At 44.7% G+C, this 13,892-nt stretch overlaps 2 protein-coding genes across 2 annotated transcripts in view; one reads left to right on the plus strand and one right to left on the minus strand.

Moving 5' to 3' along the window:
• Nucleotides 1–13,892, plus strand: part of Hexb (hexosaminidase subunit beta) — a 22,554-nt gene that overhangs the window by 5,761 nt on the left and 2,901 nt on the right. The window contains exons 3-10 of the mRNA XM_026783824.1: nt 1,796–1,861; nt 2,512–2,558; nt 2,991–3,101; nt 6,433–6,534; nt 8,594–8,723; nt 10,208–10,388; nt 11,196–11,282; nt 12,998–13,133. Of these exons, the coding sequence (XP_026639625.1) occupies nt 1,796–1,861; nt 2,512–2,558; nt 2,991–3,101; nt 6,433–6,534; nt 8,594–8,723; nt 10,208–10,388; nt 11,196–11,282; nt 12,998–13,133 (860 nt within the window). The remainder of the gene's footprint in view (nt 1–1,795; nt 1,862–2,511; nt 2,559–2,990; nt 3,102–6,432; nt 6,535–8,593; nt 8,724–10,207; nt 10,389–11,195; nt 11,283–12,997; nt 13,134–13,892) is intronic.
• The window catches only part of Gfm2 (G elongation factor mitochondrial 2), a 41,904-nt gene continuing 41,189 nt past the window's right edge, over nt 13,178–13,892 (minus strand). The window contains exon 22 of the transcript XR_003377788.1: nt 13,178–13,351. The gene's annotated coding sequence lies outside the window, so the exon portion shown is untranslated. The remainder of the gene's footprint in view (nt 13,352–13,892) is intronic.

Here is a 13,892-nt window from a genome sequence, read left to right on the forward strand (position 1 = left end):
CATCAAACAATTTCTCCTATAGACAGGTAGCCACACGCATCAAACAATTTCTCCTATAGACAGGTAGCCACACGCATCAAAGGCATTTACCTGAAAGGAAGAGTACAAACAAACTCGCTGCCAGCTGGTACAGACAGGCGTTAATCCACGGGACAGACAGACAGGCAGACCTTACCAAAACAAACTGCTGAGCCGGACAAAGGAAGCTGTACCGCATGGAGGGGAGCAGACCATTTTTACAGCAACACACAGGAACTTGCAGATCAAGAATATTATAGTTCTTCATTAACACAGTTGCCTAGGAAAAGAAATGAATAGATATTTCATATGGGGGAAATAGAACTGGGTGGGCATAGCAAGTAATGTTTGAGTAGTATTTTAATTATTGATGTCTGTATCTACAACAAAGGTATTCATAGTGCTAATAGGTTCAGAAGGGGATAGTTGAAAGTCAAGACATCACCTCCTTACCACCCCCAGCACACACCTGATAACACCTGATAACTTGGTTTTGAAATTAAAATTCTAGCCAGGTTGGTGGCACACGCCTTAAATACCAGCACTGGGTAGGGGAGCAGAGGCAGGCAGGTCTCAGTGAGTTCAAGGTCAGCCTGGTCTACAAGAGCTAGTTCCAGGACAGGCTCCAAAACTACAGAGAAAACCCTGTCTTGAAAAAATTTTAAAAAAATAAGTAAATTAAAAAAAATAAAAATTCTATAGCTATATATCTGCATACTTAGCAGGTAAATCTTCTAATTACTATATATGATTCAGTGAGTCAGGATCCGTTTAAAATAAGCCAGACCTCAGCTACTGAGGGAAAAAGGAGGCCTGGCTCAAGGGCACTCACCCTAGCAGAACCGGTCTGAGTCTGGCCTTTGGCTCACTCAGCACTGTGGTCTTCTGACCAGAAAAGCTATTCTGGTAGAAGACTCTCAGCTGAGTGTGTCACATGACTGACACATCTTTTCCTTGTCTGCTAGCTCCTACCATCTTACAGTCAGGAGGTAGAAGGTGAAAACCCAGTCAAGGTGAAATGATACTAAATTACATGCTCCAACTACCAGTGTCCCTTCCGTGGGAAGCCTGTCCCTGACACACCTCCAGTTTTCGGAGTCTGTACCCTCTGTTTCTTGGCCTAGCTCAGCCAACTAGAACTCTACTCTTTGGGTGTTTTTGTTTTGAGTCATGGTTCCTGTTTAGCCCAGGCTGACTTAGATCCTGTGATCTTCATGCCTCAAACCACCTGAGTGCTGGGATGACAAGCCTGTTCCTTCCCGCCCACCAGGCCTGGTTGGCATCCCATTCTTGATGGATGTGGACTTCTAAACTGAGTGAGATGAAACTGGATTGAGGTCAAGGGAGCTAGAAATGAAGTCCTAAAGTCGATTTCAGAAGACATGGAGGGGAAGGGAGGTAGGATGAACAGAAACAGGAAAGCGGAGTGACTCTACCCTGGGGGAGGTAGGAATTAGGAGTAGATATGGACTGTGGGCACTGAGGACTGTTCACATCACTGACCTGGCCGTTCAGACCGGAGAAGATGTGGTGTGGTGACGGAATGCATGCCCAGGGCCCTGGCTTGAACAGCTCAGCTGCCTGGCCTATGGCACTGGGACTCACTGAAGAAGTGGACACAAGGTCTCTGGGCTGGTCAGGCTGGGACATCTTGGGTTGAGGGAATCTAGGTGAGATTCTGGAGGGAGAGGATAGCGGGAAATACCAAGGGTAAATCTGGGAAATGGACACTGTGTCATTCTGGAATTAATGAAAGCTCACCAACCCCACCCCACAGATTCTCTACTTGTGCAAGAACCAGTGGCTTACCTCAAGGCCAACAGAGTGTGGGGAGCATTACGAGGTAAGTACTATGCAGTTCCATCGTCTCTAGTAGAGGGACATTATTATATGTTGCTTTCTTAAAAAAAGAAAAAAGCTATGCCACAACCTTGGGTCCCTCTTCACTTCCCGTGAAAAGCTGGTGGAGCACTTAGATCCCTTCAACCCACGATGCCCAGCCTGAACCCCAGAGACCTTGTGTCTCACTTCATGGTTCCCAGTGCTGTAGGCCAGGCAGCTGAGCTGTTCAAGCCAGGGCCCTGGGCATCCATCAGTGGCCCTAGTTGCTTCAGCTTTGGTTTGGAAGCTCACCAGTTCCTTCTTGCTGCCTCCAGAAACAAGTCCTCTGTCTCCCCCAGTTTTCCATGCCTGTGGATTCCCAGCCACCAGCAGGTTTATCGGCACACTGTGAAAGGGAGGCAGAGGCTAGAGAGAACCGTGGGAGGCAGAGGCCAGGGAGGACCGTGGGAGGCAGAGGCCAGGGAGGACCGTGGGAGGCAGAGGCCAGGGAGGACCGTGGGAGGCAGAGGCCAGGGACGAGTGCTGCACTTTAGAAAGCAAGGATGCCGTGTCTGCTCGAGCTCTTTGCCCTGTGGTCATGAGCCTGTTTGGACAATACTTTTATTTCATTTTCTTATCTTGTAAATAACACAGTATCTTTGCTTTCCCTAGGTTTAGAGACGTTTAGCCAGTTAGTGTACCAAGACTGTTATGGAGCTGTAAGTATCACTGTGGTGTCTTACTGAAGCTAGTTGGATAGACACTGCTGTTAGCATGTCACCTTCCCAGCTGTCTTCTGAGAGTTTCTTTTCCCACTGTATTTAGCTTACAAATTTCATGCATTTTTTTCATCCTAATATATTTTTTCCTTTTTAAAGATTTATTATATATACACAGTATTGTGCCTGCGTGTATACCTGCAGGCCAGAAGAAGGCACCAGATCTCATTATAGATGGTTGGGAGCCACCATGTGGTTGCTGGGAATTGAACTCAGGACCTCTGGAAGAGCAGCCAGTGCTCTTAACCTCTGAGCCATCTCTCCAGACCCTGGTCCTAGATTTTTATCCAGTATTTGTATATAGTTGTAGTCTTTGTTGAACTTGAGGAGAAAAACAATCTAAAACTCATTGAAATATATTTCTTCTCCTAGCTCACCATCAACGAATCCACTATTATTGACTTTCCAAGGTTTGCTCACAGAGGAATTTTAATTGATACATCCAGGCACTACCTGCCCATGAAGACAATTTTAAAAACTCTGGTAGGTGATTACTTTATTGGCTCCCTTGTTCATCCTGAAGCCTGAAGATCTGCCCCTCCTTCCTTTCTTGGGGTTTCTTGTTTTTCTTGTGTCAATTCTAAGCAGTGGGCTTCCTGATACCTCTCCAGGGAGGAATGTTTCCCCCTGTGAAATGGACACATCCCTGAGGGAATCTCTCTTGTGTTTTCACAGACAACAGGAATTTAGCTAAGACTGTTAAGTGATTTTTTTGTTTGTTTGTTTGTTTGTTTTAAACCAGGATCATGGTATGTAGCCCTCAAGCTCCCAATCCTCCTGCCTCAGTCGTGGGATTATCAGCATGTACTACTTACTGTTTAGTGAGAAAGGCTGTTGGTTTTTTTGTTTGTTGTTTTGTGTTTTTTTTTTTTTTTTTTTTTTTTAAAGACAGGGTCTCTCTGTGTAGGCCTGGCTGTTCTGGAACTCGCTTTGTAGACCAGGTTGGCCTAGAACTCACAGAGATCTGCCTGACTCTGCTTCTCAAGTGTTGGGATTAAAAGCATGTGCAATATCTGGCAATAACTGAGAAAGGCAGTTTTAATACTGCTGTTGGCCCAAGTACATGCTCTTGTTTATCAGTCAGAGGTCTGGACATAGCCTGGAAAAAATGTCTATATCTCTCTAGGTGACCTAGAAAGGGGTCAGGTCATGGCTTTTTCCCTTTGGAAATGCTCCAAAAGAGTATGGAACCTTGGGGTAGTGGGTAGGAAGGGGGCTGATCATAGTTGACTTTTCCGGGGGGCTTTTCATTGCCTTGTCCCTGCTGACCACCTGCCAACTTTAAGCTGCTTAAACTATTTAGAAGACTACAAAGAAGTTTCATATATTCATTGGGAATATATGAATTTAAAATTTATGAATATATACATTTAAAGTTTATGATTTAAAAATGTTAAATATGTGGGCGATGGTGGTGCATACCTTTAATCCCAGCACTCGGGAGGCAGAGGCAGGCTGATCTCTGTGAGTCTGAGGCCAGCCTGGTCTACAGAATGAGTTCCAGGATAGATAGAACCGTTTCACAGAAAAACCCTGTCTCGAAAACAAAAACAACAACAAAAATTAAGTATTTGTTAAACTTACTTACAACTTATATTTGCCTGAGCCCCCCTATTATAATACCTGATGGGTCCATGCAGCAGGTGACTCAAAATCCCCAGAATATTAGTTTGCACCTCCTAGTGGGAAAAAAAAAAACAAAACCACATCTCAACAGTTTCAGTGAAGCGTCAGGAACAGGAAGCTGATAGCATGTACCCTCAGGTCTCCCCGCAGTGCAGATTCCATGGCTGAGAGCATGCACCCTGTGCAGACTTCTTGGCTGAGAGCACGTGTCCTCCGGTCTCCCCTCAGTGCAGATTCCATGGCTGAGAGCATGCGCCCTGTGCAGATTCCACGGCTGAGAGCATGCGCCCTCCGGTCTCCCCGCAGTGCAAACTCCACGGCTGAGAGCATGCGCCCTCCGGTCTCCCCGCAGTGCAGACTCCAAGGCTGAGAGCACGTGCCCTCTGGCCTCCCCCAGATTCAGTGGCTGGCAGTACAGGTCCCAGCAGGATTTGTGTTACAGTTCCTTGTCCTTCTCCTCAGTGACTTCAGCCTGGAGCTGTTATCTTTCCTCATTTTGGAAGACTGATGTTTTAGAAAAGCACAGGCCAGTTACTTTTAGAAAATATCTTAGGTCATCAGTTTCTCACACAAGATTCAGTTCCTGGGCCGAGAAGGAAGCAGACGCAGGCTGTGTTCCAAGAGTGTCAGGTGGCACACTGTCTCACTGTGGGGTAATATATACTCTGGCTGGCTAGCTATTGTCTGTCGCGCTTCTCAGTGTATAGTTAACTTTGGGGTGTTTTGTGCTTTTTTGTTTGTTTGTTTTTGTTTTTTGAGACAGGATTTCTCTGTGACTTTGGAGCCTGTCCTGGAACTAGCTCTTGTAGACCAGGCTGGCCTCAAATTTACAGAGATCCGCCTGCCTCTGCTTCCTGAGTGTTGGGATTAAAGGCGCCACCACTGCCTGCCTTTTTTTTTTTAAATATTATTTCTGTGTTTGTGTGGAGATGGGGGACAGTACAATTTCTCCTGGAGAGAGCTTTCCAGGAGCGGAAATGACAGACAGTTGTAAGTCATCTGATGTGGGTGCTGGGACTCGAACCCAGGTCCTCTGAAAGAGCAGCAGGAACAGCAAGAGCTCTTAACCACAGAGCCACCTCTCTAACAATTATTTGTGCTTATTAAAACCCTACGGGAGAAATTGTGGGACTGTGTGAAGTCCCCACATCTCCTTGGTGCTCACCCACAGCTGATCCTTGCCTAAGTCAGGTTATTGCTTTGACAAACCACCGAGTAGTGATTTCCCTAGCTCCACCATTTCTACATTTGCTGGTGGTAAAGCTTTTATAGTGAGGCAGAACAGCCCTCTTTCATCTGAGTACTCATTATTTTGTCAGTCTAGATGATCTATATTAACCCCTATATAACTGTCAAACTGGCCCTACTATGGCCATTAGAAGCCCTTTCGAGCTGGTTTGCTTATTCTTGTGAGATGTCTCCTTCAATCTCTGTACTTTTGGCATCATGAGAGCCCAGGCTTATGTAGCTTGATCTTAGTCTAGATTCACCCCCCCCCCCCCGCTTTTTTCACCAAAGAACCCTTTCAGTGCTCAGTATTTCAAACCCAGATTTGGGCTATCGGTGGGTATACCTCCTGACTCTACAGACAGCTGTGAAGTGTGCCCGTTTGTGTTCAATATGTTTATATGAACACACGTGTATATACCTTTCCCTGTCTCTCCGTCTATATCAGATTTGGGCTATCGGTGGGTATACCTCCTGACTCTATAGATAGCTGTGAAGCACGCCTGTTCAATATAAACATATTGAACACACATGTATACACCTTTCCCTGTCTCTCCATCTATAGCAGTTTTTTTTTTAATTTTTTATTTTTTGTTTGTTTTTTTCAACAAACATGCCAGGATTTCCTATGTGGGAATTGTAAGCTTTGGTAATTACTTAAATGCTGTTTCTCCTGTACTCCACTCCCTAAGACAGCCTCAGTTTCTTCATCCCCTAATTCCTGGCCGGCCCTCAAGTAATGATAAATTAATAAGCTTGTCCTCCTATACAGCAATATCACAGCTTCTATATACAATGTATTTGCTTTAATAGAGGTGTGCCAATTTCACTACATATGATGAGGTTAAACTTTATTCTTTTTTAAAAAAGGAACTATAAAAAGCAGCACTAATCTGAAGCAACCTACTGTAGAAGACTGTGTTCCTCTGTGGTATGTAATTCTCCCTGTTTATGCTTTCAGGATGCCATGGCTTTTAACAAGTTCAATGTTCTTCACTGGCACATAGTGGACGACCAGTCTTTCCCGTACCAGAGTATCACTTTTCCTCAGCTAAGCGACAAAGTGAGTAATTCACGCCGTTGTCGTCCGTGTACCAAAATCCTTGGCATGGTTTCAGTGGTTTTCTTATAACTGGAACCATTGTGAAAAAGTTAGGTATGTGTGGTTTAAAATGCTATTTAGGTGGCTGGTTAGCTTTTTATTTCCATAAATCTTTTTGTACTTGTTACAGTTACTAAATAATAAGACTATTACTGTAAATGTTATTACAAATGTACTCTCTGGGAACAGCATACATGTGTTAAAAGCTTAATGTAGAAGACCTGGATAACTCATGACTAGCACAGTTAAGATGCTCACTTGCCCAGCAGTCTCTTTACTTTAAATTGGGTTAGAAGCATGTAAACAACCTGCTTTTTCCTCCTTTGAAACACAAAAAGGACATTTTGGAGATGAGCTGTTTTTGCTGTTGGAGGGGGGGTGGTCTCAGGCTGGCATGGGGGTGTACGCCTGTAGGAAGGCAGGAACAGGCGGACCTTCAGTAAGCTAGAGCGAGGTCTGGTCTACACCGTGAGTTCCAGGACAGTCAAGACTACCCAGAGACCTCACAACAGACAAAACAAAAGCCAGGGTCTCCCCCACCTCAGGCTGGCCTTGAAAGTGGATCCCTAGCTTCCTCCTAAGTACTGGGCTCACAAACAGGCGCCAGAACATTGGTGGTCTCTGCTGGGAGTGTTCGGGTGGAATACTCTGGAGCGATGGAGCTGGGGAGGTCACCCTTGGGTGACCAGCACATTGGTGGTCTCTGCTGGGAGTGTTCGGGTGGAATACTCTGGAGCGATGGAGCTGGGGAGGTCACCCTTGGGTGACCAGCACATTGGTGGTCTCTGCTGGGAGTGTTCGGGTGGAATACTCTGGAGCGATGGAGCTGGGGAGGTCACCCTTGGGTCTCATCATTTAATACTCTGGAGCGATGGAGCTGGGGAGGTCACCCTTGGGTCTCATCACTTAATCCCCACACAGCAGAGAATCAGCTGACACCAGAGAAGCTGTGTCTTGTCGGAACTCCTGTCCTCTGGCCACAGTTCCACCTCTAGTGTGTGTGTGGGCTGAAGGATGTGGCAGTGAGTGGCTGATGTGGCTGCTCCTGCTCCAGTTTATGTGCGGTTCTCAGCACACAGAGGGACCGAATAGTTCAATTAGCGCCCAGCTCCACCGTCAGTCTGCGGTCAATTCTGCTGTCACCTGCAGACTCTACCCTTCCCCCACCATTTTAAACCAAATTCCAGACTTATTTCATTTGTGGAAAGGCTTGGTTTTATCTAATCATCCGTCAATACTCATATTTACCTAAGTGTCTTTTCCTCTTATGGGCCGTATATTATGGATGTTAATGTGCCTGCTAATTCTCTTTTCTTATTATTAATTATTGGTACTGAGAAACCAATGGAATTTGGTGTCCTGTCTCTCTCTGCTGTCTTGGTTTTGTTGGTTACATTCCAAAGTATCAATTAACATGTCCCCTATATTTTGATTTGGGGGTTAAAGGTCAAGATAATTTCTACAGCTGAGCATGTGTAGCCTATATGTTGAGACAGATGCCAACCTTATCTTCCAGGAGACCTTCATTGTTACTTACAACCAGTGCTAATTCTTCATTGACACAAAGAGACCCAGGAAATAGTTAAACACAATTAAGTTACTTATTGTTTGAGGGTGAATTTTTAAGTGATACTAATTAAAATACTGAAAGACAAAAATCTGTTTTGTAATAATGGGTGAGTTTGGATTCTAACCTTGACAAGGGCAGTGTTTTCCAAAGGTTCACTCTGGAAGAGGCAAAGATTTTACTTGTTTTGCTGTTAGTTTCCACAGAGTTGAAGTAATTGTGGGATTCTTAAGTGGAAGACACTGACAGTCCCATCAGTGAATCTTGAATTCAATGGGCAGAAATCCAGCTTTTATAGATTTCTACTCTGAAACCAGGAACCATCCACTGTTAGGCGGGACTAATTACTACCGTGTGATAACAGAAAGACTAAGTGACCAGCAAAGCGCAAACGGGATTGTGTACGTTTCCAGGACCAAAGCCATTTTGCACATCTTAACTTGAATATTACAGGGGAGCTATTCTTTGCGTCATGTCTATACACCAAGTGATGTCGATACGGTGCTTGAATATGCCCGCTTCCGAGGGATTCGAGTTATACCAGAATTTGATACCCCTGGACATACACAGTCTTGGGGAAAAGGTAAGGAGTTTGTCTTACAGGTTGAAAAGGGGGCATCTGAGATCCTTTGTCTCTTAATAGTTGGTAGTTTTGTTCCTAACTGCAGTTTGTGCAATGGCAGCACAAATGCTGCAGATTTTGTGTCCCTTCTAAGTCACTGTCTAGGTACTACCTCACGTATCAAAGCTGGGGAGGCAGAAAACTTGGCTATAAGTAGACATAACGACTTAGTTCCGCTTTATTGATAGGCATGTTTTGGGGAGAGCACAGAATATACTCATGTTTCTGGTAGAGGGAACCGCACGAGGAAAGGCATTCGAAGAGAGCATGTCGTGTGACCAGAGTAGAAAAATTTAGGGATGGTACAGGTGGCGACTAAGAAGCTGGGCTCTGCTGCCAGCCTATCTACACTCGGATCCTGCTTTTGCCCTCTGGAGAGTAAACCTTGGGGAAGTTAACCCTTCACCTCCAGTTTCGGAGAAACAATTCTGAGCACCTAATAAACAAGAAAAAGTACACAGCACGGGGCCCAGCATTTCTGATTGTTCCGGACACAGAAATACCATGGTAGACATGGAAAACGATGGGAAGTGAGCCTGGGAAGGGCATTGCCGAGGCTCTTGATGACAGCAGTGAGCTCAGTCAGCACGCAGCATGCCCTGGGAACCAGTGCAGATTTCTGAGTAGAAAAGTAACATAACTGGGGTCACACTTGGGGAAAACCTCTATGAAAGGGACAGACTGTAAAGAGAAAGACCCTGGAGGCCCCACACTGGGAGGGTCAACGCGGGCTTGAGAAGTAATGAGCAGAACCAGAAATGTCCTGGAAACACATTCAAGGAACTTGGCAACCGGCTCCAGGAAGGACCACAGAGCTTGGTGAGGCCTACGAGCAGACCTGTCAGAAACCAAAGAGATTGGGGTTTCATTAGGTTGTACTGAAAGGCAGCTAGGGTCTCTATTTGTATTGAAGCACAAAGAAAATGTTGAGAGTCATTGATATTTGAAGTGGATAAGAGCTCAAAGGTTGAGTAAAAGCAACAAAGGGGAACAGAGGAGGCAGCTCTTGTCTTCCTGGGGAGAAGCTGCTAAATCAATCTTGGTAAATATGGTTGTCTTCTATATAAATATAGCTTCAACAACCCAAAGGCCAGCTGGTCAGGTTTACAGTGGTTTGTTATGATGGTATCAGAGGGAATCATACTCAATGGAAACACGATTTGAATCTTGATCTTTTCCCGGGCTAGGGCTATGATTGAGTAGACACAGTCTTGAAGACTCCAAGCCCCAGCAGACACACAAACAGGGATGCAACAGTGTTGTGTGCTGAGCTACACTTGGTGGGTTAGGGTATCAAATGCATTTTTGACCATTGAAATTTTCACCTCATGGAGTTAATGGGATTCAATACCATTGTAAGAGGACCATTTATAGCAGAAAGATGTGCAAATCAGGACTTTGTGATTAATATCCTTATAAAAATAAATCTTTGTGTTTTCTTCTAGGTCAGAAAGGCCTCCTAACTCCATGTTACAGCCAGAGGAAGCAAACGCAAAGGGTTGGACCTATAAACCCAACTCTAAATGAAACCTATAGATTCCTTACCACATTCTTCAAAGAGATCAGCAGTGTGTTTCCAGATCAGTTCATTCATTTGGGAGGAGATGAAGTGGATTTTGAGTGTTGGTATGGTAACTCTAAACCTTTTATTTTTTTCAGCTTTTTTTCTTAAAGTGTAGATATACAGAACCCACATTGAAGAAGGGAAGACTGGGGGTAACATCTCTCCTTGTGAGGGTTTGAACAGTCCCTGAGATGGTTAGCTAGTAAAGGATGCATACTTGAGAAGTGCAATAAGGTCAAAGGTTAGGAAGAAGACTCGAGGGCAGGAGCTAGGCACGATGGCTCACGCCTGTAACCAGGAGCAAGGCAAGCCTGGGTTATAAGTATAAAATAGCACTGACTCAAGAAAAAGAGTAACACAATCTATAAGCAGTATCTAATTCTCTTATTCAGGACAATGAATGTGGAGTATTGGGAGTTCAAGGTCAACCTGACCTTAGTGAGATTGCCTCAAAAAACCTAAAAGACAGCCAGCACTCCAGAGGCAGAAGCAGGCGGATCTCTGAGTTCAAGGCCAGCCTTGAACTACAACAAAAAAACCAACCTAAAAAACTAAAAGGAAAGAAGAGCTTTGGTGAAAAGGGGAACGGCTAGATAGGAGAGATGTTCAAGTCAGAGTCCTTAGCTTTGTAAAGAGGCTGGGGTGAAGTGGGGATGGAAGGCCCTTTTTAAAAATGAAAAGTAATTTCTGGAAAAAGTATTTCTGGGAAAAATACTTTGCATTAGAAAATCACGGGAACTCATAACCGAGAACTTGGACTTTTAACTCCTCAAAGTCTGTGTAACTGATGTTCTGGATGCGTGCTGCTTCAATAATAAGCTGGGCACATCAAAATGTTTATAACATTTCGGTCACTTTTTTTATTTAAGGGCATCAAATCCAAACATCCAAAATTTCATGAAGAAAAAAGGTTTTGGCAAGGATTTTACAAGACTGGAATCTTTTTATATTAAAAAGTAAGTCATTGGAAAGCCTAGACCCCAATGCTTCTGCACAAGTTTAAGGGTAACTCCTCTGTCTGCTTTACTTTCTCATTTTCTCCACCCCTTACAAAACCCGCTACAGAAGGAAGTGCTCCACACCGCTTTTCTTACAAAGGCGAGCTTTGTGCAATAACTCCTGAAATAGGAGGAAAGCCATGTGTCAAGAGAGTGCTCCACACTGTTTTCCTTACAACGGCTAGCATTTTGCAATAACTCCTGAAATAGGAGGAGAAGGCATGTGTCTTGAGAGCTTGGCTCCGAGTCCTGGCTGCCCAAATCCTTGTCACTGTCTAGGTCTGCATCTCATTCCATCTGTCCGGTCCTAGAGCATCCCTCTTGCTCCTTACCGTGGGCACAGCAGCCAGAGGGGCACACGCCTGTCAGTCACCTTAGAATTACAGGCAGTTAAAAGTCCTCAGTTACACCAGCTACGTTTCCAGTGTTTTATAGCAAGGGGGATGGTAGCTGCTGGATACAGTGCAGACACAACAGTCCCCAAAAGTTTGCCAGGACAGTGCTGCTCAACTATTTTTTTCCATAATAGGACCAGAGCCTTGGTCTTCATGAACCATGTGGAGTTACCTATGTTTAAAAGAAGAAAGATAGAGATGGACAGATAGACAGCTTTGCAGACTAGAAAGCTATTCTTAGCTTGTCAGTCATAGAAGAGAAGGCTGTAGGCTGTCGTTTTCCAGGCTCTGCTCTACCCATTAGAAAGGCTCAGAGTTCACGCTGTTCCTCCTAGTTAGCTTTTTGTGTGGTATATTCTTTCTTTCTTACCCTTTCAAGTGTTTGTTACCGCCTAACTAAATATCTGTGGTGGCAACAGCTGAGTGTTACTGACGTGACATGACAGTCTATGTGACAGTTTTCTTTCTGCCAACCTGTGGGTCTTGACCCCTTTAAGACCATTGGAAATATCAGATATTTACATTACGATTCATAACAATAGCAATATTACAGTTCTGAAGTAGCAACAATAGTTTTATGGTTGGGGTCACAACATGAGGAACAGCATTAGGAAGGTTGAGAACCATTGTCCTATAAAGATGTGTCACAAGCATAGGCTACACAGCTCAGTGTTGAAGCTGTCCACCCTGAAGTGTCCCCTGAGGAATCTCTGCTCACGTATGGCTGCATTTCACAAGTCCTAGCAAAATACTTGATTTTAATTAGAAGGAAGGGCAGGAACATCAAGCAGCGTTAGGTCAGGGGGCAGAGCCTAAGGGTTCAGGAGAGGTTCAAAGAGAAACACACCAAAAACCAAACATGGATCAATATTTAAAAATTAAGTCAAATTTTCTATATAAGAGGGTAAGATGTGTTTATCCTGAGCATGGATCACTAATCTTAATAATCTTGCCTGTGGGACTTTAGGGAGTATACTTTCTGTGTAGTTTCTTTGGAGGCAGTCTCTTGTCAGCAAGACATATTTCAGGCTGTCTTGAGGCCGAAGGATTCTTTCCATTTCCCTTGTCCCTTACTCTTGTCTTAGCTCTCTCCCCTGCCTCAACTTTAAGCTGGTTCTGCATAGCTATGTTATACTGAAATATGGTACTTCTCAACAATGCAAGCTGTTCCTGGAAGAACACATACATGGTTAAGAGTGGTAACTTTGTGACTCTAAATAACTGTCAATTTTTTCTTTTTTTTTGTGTGTGTTTTTTTGTCAATTTTTTCAATGCTAGGATTTTGGACATTATTACATCCTTAAAGAAGGGCTCCATTGTTTGGCAAGAGGTTTTTGATGACAACGTGCAGGTAAGAACTGTGAAGACTCCACTCGGGGCTGAGTGCTGGTCACAGTGGGAAAGACTGCCTGCTGTACCAGCCTGAGCACCCGCTTTAAAGTTGGGCGTTCAGCAGTTAGGATGATGGAAGGTCTGGAGGGCTCCATTCTTCACTGCTGAACTCTTTGCTACTGACAGATTCAAGGAGAGGAGGCAATACTTTCAGTGTGTATCTACTGGTGACCCTACCAGGTCCAACAGATAGCACCAGTCCAGTGGTCACGCAGACCAAGTCATCAGTCGGGGAAGGCACTGGAGATTCAAGGGAGAGACTAATCAGTATGCATTATAGAGACACACACGAAATTGTCAAGAACAGAGCTCAAAAATAAAGCCAAGTTGGCTGGGCTGTGGTGACACACACCTTTAAACCCAGCACTTGGGAGGCAGAGGCAGGCTGATCTGTGAGTTCGAGGCCAGCCTGGGCAGAGAAAGCCTGTCCTGAACAACAACACGGCAAGCATGGCCTAGTGTACACCTGTAACCCAAACATTGTCAGGGCTGGGCAAGAAGGGCTGGGACTTGCTGGCTCCAGCACAGCTGCAGGTTCAGTGGAACGCGAGGGAATGCGGGGAAAGCAGGACGGCAAGCCTGCCCATGCACCGGTGCATGCACTACAGCACAGACACACGACTCCATTAGTAATATGGACCACTCACTGTTCCTTCTCCTTTCTTCCCCCAACTCCTGCTGTCTCACAAGTTCAAGTTTTTGAATTAAATTCCTTTTTGTTTTTAGGAGCAAAACAGACACCAAATGAGCTTTCTAAAAACATAGTGGTTTTATTTTTTTT

This window comes from Microtus ochrogaster, chromosome 19, assembly GCF_000317375.1.
Source record: "Microtus ochrogaster isolate Prairie Vole_2 chromosome 19, MicOch1.0, whole genome shotgun sequence".
NCBI classification, from domain to species: Eukaryota; Metazoa; Chordata; class Mammalia; order Rodentia; family Cricetidae; genus Microtus; species Microtus ochrogaster.